Consider the following 7,966-nt stretch of genomic DNA (forward strand, 5'->3'; position numbering starts at 1 on the left):
ACTGTGTATATTTATTATGTATATATAAATACACACACATACAGTATATATTTTGAAAATATTTAAATGTATGTACATGTATATATTTATATTAATATAATTTATATTATATATAAATCTATTTAATATCATATTTATAATCAGAATAATATTATATTATATATAATATATAATAATATTAATATTATTATTTTTTTATTTGAGTGTTGATTATTATATGTAAAAATAAATAGTAATTAAAGTTAAGTTTGGGCTCTGTTGTTAATTGTAACCTTATAGTAATGTAAAAAGGCTCCCTATAGTTTAGAGCAGAAGATGAGGTAGATTTTCATCCCTAGGAAAATTGTAATTGTAAAAAAGAAAAAGAAAGAGCCGTTTGTTCAGTAAGCCACTGTTTAATTAAAAAAATAAGATTTTTCCTCCTGCAGTACGTAACAATACTGAACCGTGACCTCAGTGAAGTCCCCCACCCAACGCTAAACGTTGGCAAAATAGTCTCAATCAAAAGTTTGTGCTGTAAAAATTTTTGTTTGTGCTGCTTCGGTTTTTTAGATATTAAAAGAATATTTATAAGTCATTCTGAGGTCACTCAGCCCCCCACATACTCCAAATTTACCCCAAAGATGAGTATAAGTTCTTTCCGCAGGGAAAAAAAAATGCGACGGATTGCGCGGGCACCTCCATATCATACAGTAAGCGCGATAATACTCCCACACTCCTCATAAACACTTGAAATGCGCCTATATAGCGATTTTATTATTCAAATAAAAAATAATAATAATATCCTGTTTTGGTCATATTTACTATTAATTGCCCAGCTTCTCCTATCAATGATCTAGCACAGAGACAACTGAACGTGCGGGAGAAGCATTACTTCTAATTTGGCCAAAGAAAGCTTGTTAAAATTGACATTTTTCTGTATTCATTTGTGCATTTTTCAAAAAGTGAATAAACAAAAATCTGAAAAGAATTTTTATATTTTACTTTTTCGGGCAGTATTTTGTATGCATGTTTCTAATTTAAATTTTGGTTTTCAGGATAGCATTTAAAAATACAACAACCGTTCTTTGTTAATTTTTTTTTCATCATGGTTAAAAAAAGGAAAAACAAATAGACGCAAAAGTATAGGCTACACGGACCTGGAAACAGTATTGCATGTTTTATTTACGTGCGCAGAAACGAAAATAGGCCTATGAATATCAAGTCTTTATTTTTTGTTTTGGTTTTGTAAAGACAATGAAATAGGCCTAAGTTTTTTTGTTTTTTTTCTTTGTTTAATTAGACTTATTGAATGAATATGACTACTAACAATTAAGTGACTGTGACCATCATGGTTTGGTTAGCCGTTTGAATTTTACCTTATTGAAGCTTCAACTGTAGCACACAAACCAGCACAAACAAACGAGACTATTTGGGGTAAATTTGGAGTATGTGTTTCAGTCATTTCAGTGCTTGTGTTTATCAGCCAGCCGTGGCACGTTTCTGAAGCGGCTCTCCGCGCTGCTTGGCTAAAAATAGTCTTTTGTGAGTTTGCACAGCGTGGAGGACGGAACAAAACCTCGTCGGATCCGTAAGGGATAACGGTAACATACGCTGATCGTGGGCTATTTTTAAATGAACATTTATTTATAAAACAAAATATCTTCTTTGGCCATATATATTAGCCTACTCAATAGCATTAACACAGGCTTTACTCCTTTCAAACTTTACCTGGAATGTCACCGTTTCTGTCACTGCAACTTCCCGATCAGCCGAACGAACACACACACACACACATACACACAAATGAAATGTCTGCCTGATGAAAAAAAATGTATTTGAAAAAAATGTAGTTAATATTTGCATCATTTATGATTTATTTTATCCACCCGTGACCAGTGGTGGAAAGAGTACTGAAAAAATATACTCAAGTAAAAGTACCATTACCTTCCAAAAAATGTAGTGTGAGAAGAGTAAAAGTACTTGTCCAAAAAACTACTTGAGTAAGAGTAAAAGAGTAGCCTATTTAAAATTACTCACGAGTATTGAGTAGTGAGTACTGAGCTGTGGATTCTACCCCCTCATAATAAACGCTGTATTATATATTTTAAAAACGTTGTACGTTCTGTAATTCACATTATCTTATTTGTCATAAAGAATGAAGAGTATCTATTATCCAGCAGTTTTAATTTTGACTGCCAACTCTTTAAAATACATCAAAACAGCACGGAAACAGTATTCATCAGAATGCATTTTTTTATTACCCAACCCGCGGATTATCCGCAGCGCCCGTGGATATAACCATGACCGAACTGTTTGTTCGTTCAGTAGTTTAAATGTTTCCATTTCTTTTTTTACTCTTCAGTCTTATATTGGACAGTATTAAACCTTATGTGTTACATCAGACTTCTCCATGTTGGAGTTTAAATGTTTCTATTTATTTTGTCCTCTCTCTAACATTGGACAATGTTAAATTAAACCTAATGAGTTGCATCAAACTACTCCAATTAGTTCTTTTACGTTATTGAAAAAAATTATATCGTGATACATATTGATATTGAATTATTTTCCAGCCCTAAAATAACCGCGTCTTCCGCAGCTCTAACTTGGCGCCGGCGCGCGTCCGTAGAGACAGAAAGAGAAAGCGCACGGAGCTGAAAGGGCTTGAATAAAGAGCGTTTGGCTTTTGATAAAAATACTAAAAGATATAGCGCTGAAAGATATTCATCATAAACGACCCTGAGTGCTTGTTATGTGATCCGCTGCGCTGTTTTGACGCACTGCTCACTTAAAATAGTGCTGTGTTTGTGGCTCGAGGTCCGGATGGATGCCGGGGTACGGATGCTGTCCGCCTTTTGAATATCAGTTATATAAGTAAGGATAAAAGACTCGAGTTGCTTTTACAATTTTCACGAGTCCTTTTCCTCGAGTCGAGTCAAGTCTGGAGTAATTTCAGGTAGAGTCCGAGTCAAGTCTGAAGTCTATAAAAATGCGCCTCGAGTCCGAGTCACAAACTCGAGTGCCCATCTCTGGATTGAAGCATTAGAATCGGCATTGGTATCGGTATATGCATTATAAAATATTACAACTTTTTGCATGAATTTTGACAGATTCGGAATGTAATGGTATTACTTATGTATATGATCTATATACTCTGTATGGTCTAACAGATTCATCTTTTATAGGATTTGGTCACTGAACTCCAGATGCAGTCCATTTTCACAGACATTGGGAAGCTGAATTTAAACGAACCAGCCCACAGTTACGTGCTCCCATTTGCACAAGCAGTGCCAGCGAGCGCTCCGTCCACGTCAGCCGCCTGGATCAGTCATCAGGGGGAGGCAGTGTTCGCCCTCGCCTCGCCCTCAGGCAGCATTACTGCAGTCACGTTGCCTGCTCATGATCAAGATGGTTTGTGTCTGTCTATAGTCATCCTTATCTGTCTTACTCTATATACATGGGTAGTCCGTGGGCCCTTAAAGTTTGAAAATATTTTTTAAAATGCAAGGTTGGAAAAAAATTTCTTTCATATCTTAGTCTTAAATATGTTTGTAAAGGTCATATTTTCAGAATCCAAAGAGACACATTGTAGTCATTGATGTTGTCTACATTGCAATAGCACCAAACCATTGACAGTACATCTTCTGAACATAATTTGAATAAAGTACAAACAAATTTAAATTTAGTAAAAAACATTAATGTTTGTTAAATCTTAAATTTTGGCACACTGTTGTGTTAAGTGGACTCTGAAGATAAAATGAAACACAGCTACCTTTAAAACTCATGCCTGTCTTGTGGTTAGCATGCTCAGTGTTTATAAGGGCATTTAGTAAAGAACTGTGGAGATCAGGCCTTTAAATTGAGTTGTTTCAGTATTTAGTTTTATCGTAAAGAACAATTACAGAATATCAGAAAGGATAAAAGAAGTTTAGTAAAATTGATAGTTCATACAATTCATTGATGTGTTGTTTAAAGGAATAGTTCACCCACCATTGAAAGTCCATGCAATAAAAACTGTCAAGCCTCAAAAAAAGTACAAAAAGATTTTAAAAGTAATCCAGGTCTTCTGAAGAGACACAGTCGCTTTCAGTGAAGTACAGATTTAAAGCCTAAATTAAAGGGACCCAAACATTTTGTCATAATTTACACACCCTCATGCCGTTCAAAATATCTTTTGTGCTACACAGAAGAAAGCAAGTCATACTGTTTTGGAAAAACATGAGGGTAGATTTCTCCTGTGAATGATGACAGGATTTTTAATTTCTTAATAAACTATCCCTTTAGTTTAGGCTTTTATTTATATATAAACACTGAGCAATGCAAATACATAGAGCTCATCAAATATGGTAAACACAGAAGCTCAACTAATGAGGTTTGTTTTCGTTTCGTTGAGCTTTTTACTAGATTTAGTGAGCTCTGTGTGTTAATCAATATTAATATATGAATAAAAGCCTGTTCATCATTAAAAAAAACATTGCGTCTTATCAGAAGGCTTAGATTAAACTGCTTAATCATATTGATTACTTTTATAATGGCTGTTTGGACTTTTAATGAAAGTTTTGGTTGCATGGATTTTCATTGGATAGACAAAAATTCTAAGAGAATGTTGTTAATATTTTCATTTGCATTTTGAAGATGATCAGAAGTCTTATGAGTTTGAAATGATGTGATTGTAAATGATGACAGAATTATTTTTTATATTTGATTGAACCCTTGACGTTTTTAACAAAATTTGCAGATATCTGTGTTTATAGAAAATCGTGATTGCACTTTCTTGTTATAAAGGGACCGTGTCCATTCAGGAGTTGAAACAGAGTTCAATGATGCAGCGGTTGGCCGGCTGGATGCCCACAGCCATCAGGTATTTTATTTCTTTTGCATAAAATGTAGATATTGATTGAATCCCATACAACCCAGAGCAGAGCAAAACGTGGTTTAACCCGAGCATCCATTCTCAGGGGAGATCAGAGCATTCCTGACCTGGCCATCAGTCTGGCTGTCCACCAGCTAGAAGATGACACTTTCATTTTTGCACTGTGTCAGGATCATAAGCTGCGCATGTGGTCGTTTAAGGTCAGTTTGGCTCCAGGAGAGGATGATGCACATACAAATGAATTCATTTATTAAGCTGTAGCTGCTGTAATTTCATGCCACTCAGAGTGATGTGTTAATCTGTTGTCCTTTAGCATCAGATGTGTCTGTTGGTGACTGATATGTTGGAGTATATGCCTGCGGGTCGTGGGGAGGTGAAGGCTTCTCCAGCACTGGCTCATAAGCTCCGTCTCTTCTTCTCCTCATCCACCGGCCTGTGTCTGGCCATCTACCTCGCAGTGCCCAAACGCAGTCAGTTCTGTGTGCTGCAGCTGGTGGCCAGTGAGAACAATCGCTACAGCCTGGATCACATCTCAACACTGTTCACAACACAGGTAGAGATCAGTACAGTAAACGTGGAGTACTTCAACTGTTGGACGTATACTCAGAAGAATGTGTGTTTGTGTGGAACAGGAAACGCTAGTGGATTTTGTCTTGACGGCGAGTGATATTTGGGCTGTTTGGCTGGATAATGACGACCAGACTGTGGTGAAGTACATCAGTTTTGAGCAGTAAGTAATACAGAGTTTGATTCTAATTGAATGAATTAAATTAGAGCCAAAAATAAGATGAAGCAAATAATTCCTTCAGCTCTTAAAACACTGAGTTTACATGCACATCAGTAACCTGACAACGCAAATAAGCCGAGTTTACATGATTTTTATTTATTTTATTTTTTTTAATAAATCAGGTTATTTCCCTGTAGTCAAAACATAATCATTTGCGTATCTGACTATGAGTTTTCCATATGTTGTCAGCTGTGATGTTAAAGGGGTCATTGGATGCAAAATTCACTTTTACATGTTGTTTCAACATAAATGTGTGTTGGCAGTGTTTGTACACATCCACCCTGTAATGATAAAAAAAGTGTTTTTTAATCCCTATAAATAATATCCTCTCTCAAATCAAGCCGTTCTCAGATTCTTGGCTGTGTGACGTCACACGGACCCATGCCCCTCCCACGATTGTTGATTGACACTGGTTTTTTACCTTACAGTCGTGGCCAAAAGTATTGGTAGTGACATAAATTTTGTGTTTTGCAAAATTTGCTGCTTAAGCTGTTGTGGTGTTCATTCACATTGTTTCTAGATTATATCACTGCCAATACTTGTAGAAACAATGTGAATGAACACCCACAACAGCTTAAGTAGCAAATTTTGCAAAACACAAAATTTATGTCACTGCCAATATTTTTGGCTACGATTGTAGACCCGCACTGAGTGAGCTGTCATCAGACTGCCAGTGTTTCACCGCCGGAGCAGAGGTAGACAAGAATGGCTCCTAAGAGATTGAGGTGTTTTGTTGTTGGATGTAATAATGAACATAGCAGTCGTCATTTACTCCCGACATCTGAGCCGCTGAAGACGCAGTGGATTAGCTTTGTTTTTGAAGGGAATGCACCCCCCGATCTACCTAAATGTGTTTGTTCGCGCAAATCATTCGTGATCCAGCCTCACCTACAGAAGAAGCGAGTATAAGGTCATTTTATGAATCTTTGCAAATCGCCTTTCCTAATAACGTGCTAGTTAGCAAGTTCCGCGGCTAAAGTAAACGGTCTCATGAGAACGGCTCATCACCCCGCTCATTATCATTTAAAGGGACATGCACCGAAACAGGAAGCTGTGTGCAGAGCTGTTTTTGACAGGGTAAAAAGGCTGTTGTTTTACACTACCATTGAGAAATTTTAACCAAAGTATTGTAACCGTCACAAACCTGTTAGCATGTTTTTTATATTGTAATTGTACTACCCACCATGAGGGGGCAACATGGAGCTATACTCTTAGATATAAAATGGGTGTAGGGGGTAGAAGAAGTCAGATTCGTAATGGAGGGAAGTAAGCATGGCTTATGGCTCCAAACAATCACTTGTCCTGATTGAGAAACCTTGAGTTTTATGCTCAATCTGAAGTAAGCATTGTTGCTTGTTTTGTATTGATTGAATGCTTTTGGGTAATTTATGGGTAGTTATTTTTCTAATGTGATTTATTTCATTTTATTTAGAAGGACTCCACATTCTGTGGGATTTATCCTTGTATTCATATGCCTGTTTTTGACCTGCATCATAAGGATGACTTTAAAGTGGGTTTTGAGGCTGTGAATTATATTTGCAACTGTTGTGGATTCTTGAACTGGGTTATGCCACAAATGTGACTTTAAAGACTTGCTCAGTGTTTGGATTGAGATCTACACCATGGATTACGTGTTGCACTGGGGACATTTTTGGATGGTATTCTTAGACATTGGATTTCATGGACATTGATTTCTACACCGTGTGGAATGAACATTCAGCAACTGTATCATTGTCATCATCGTCATCACATCAGAACAGATAAGATTTTGACTTGTCTGCTGGGAAAATGGGCATCCGATGACCCTTTTAAAGGGTTAGTTCACCCAAAAATTAAAATGAGGTTGTTTTACACTCACCCCCGAGGCATCCTAGGTGTATATGACTTTCTTCTTTCAGACGAATCGGAGTTATATTAAAAATTGTCTTTGATCTTTCAAGCGGTTTCATTGTAGTCAGCGGGTGTTGCAGTGCTTCAGTCCAAAAGAAGTGAAATAAAAAGCACCCATCCATAAAAACCCGTGTCTCACACGGCTCCGGGGGGTGAACAAAGTCCTCCTGTAGCGAATCAATGTGTTTTTTTTTAAGAAAAATAACCATATTTAAAACTTAATAATCAATTTAATCTAGCTTGCGCTCACTGTTGTACACGGAAGCAGCTCCGGGAGGATGATGTATGAGGTCGGCGTTGCGCATGTGCCGCTCAGAAGTGATGCACGTGGAAGCGCAGCGGAAAGATAAAAACAAAACAACAGTCACGAATTAGAAGTACAAAACGAGGATTTGTAAAGAAGAATGTCGGAGGATTTCGATATAAGCCAAGAGGAG

At 36.9% G+C, this 7,966-nt stretch overlaps 1 protein-coding gene across 1 annotated transcript in view; it reads left to right on the forward strand.

The window, feature by feature from the left end:
- The window catches only part of LOC107703859 (nuclear pore complex protein Nup160-like), a 68,421-nt gene that overhangs the window by 17,813 nt on the left and 42,642 nt on the right, over window positions 1-7,966 (forward strand). The window contains exons 4-8 of the mRNA XM_016506650.1: window positions 3,165-3,390; window positions 4,765-4,840; window positions 4,938-5,052; window positions 5,166-5,405; window positions 5,485-5,582. Coding sequence (XP_016362136.1) covers window positions 3,165-3,390; window positions 4,765-4,840; window positions 4,938-5,052; window positions 5,166-5,405; window positions 5,485-5,582 — 755 coding nt within the window. The remainder of the gene's footprint in view (window positions 1-3,164; window positions 3,391-4,764; window positions 4,841-4,937; window positions 5,053-5,165; window positions 5,406-5,484; window positions 5,583-7,966) is intronic.

This window comes from Sinocyclocheilus anshuiensis, unplaced genomic scaffold (assembly GCF_001515605.1).
Source record: "Sinocyclocheilus anshuiensis isolate Anshui unplaced genomic scaffold, SAMN03320099.WGS_v1.1 scaffold2327, whole genome shotgun sequence".
NCBI classification, from domain to species: Eukaryota; Metazoa; Chordata; class Actinopteri; order Cypriniformes; family Cyprinidae; genus Sinocyclocheilus; species Sinocyclocheilus anshuiensis.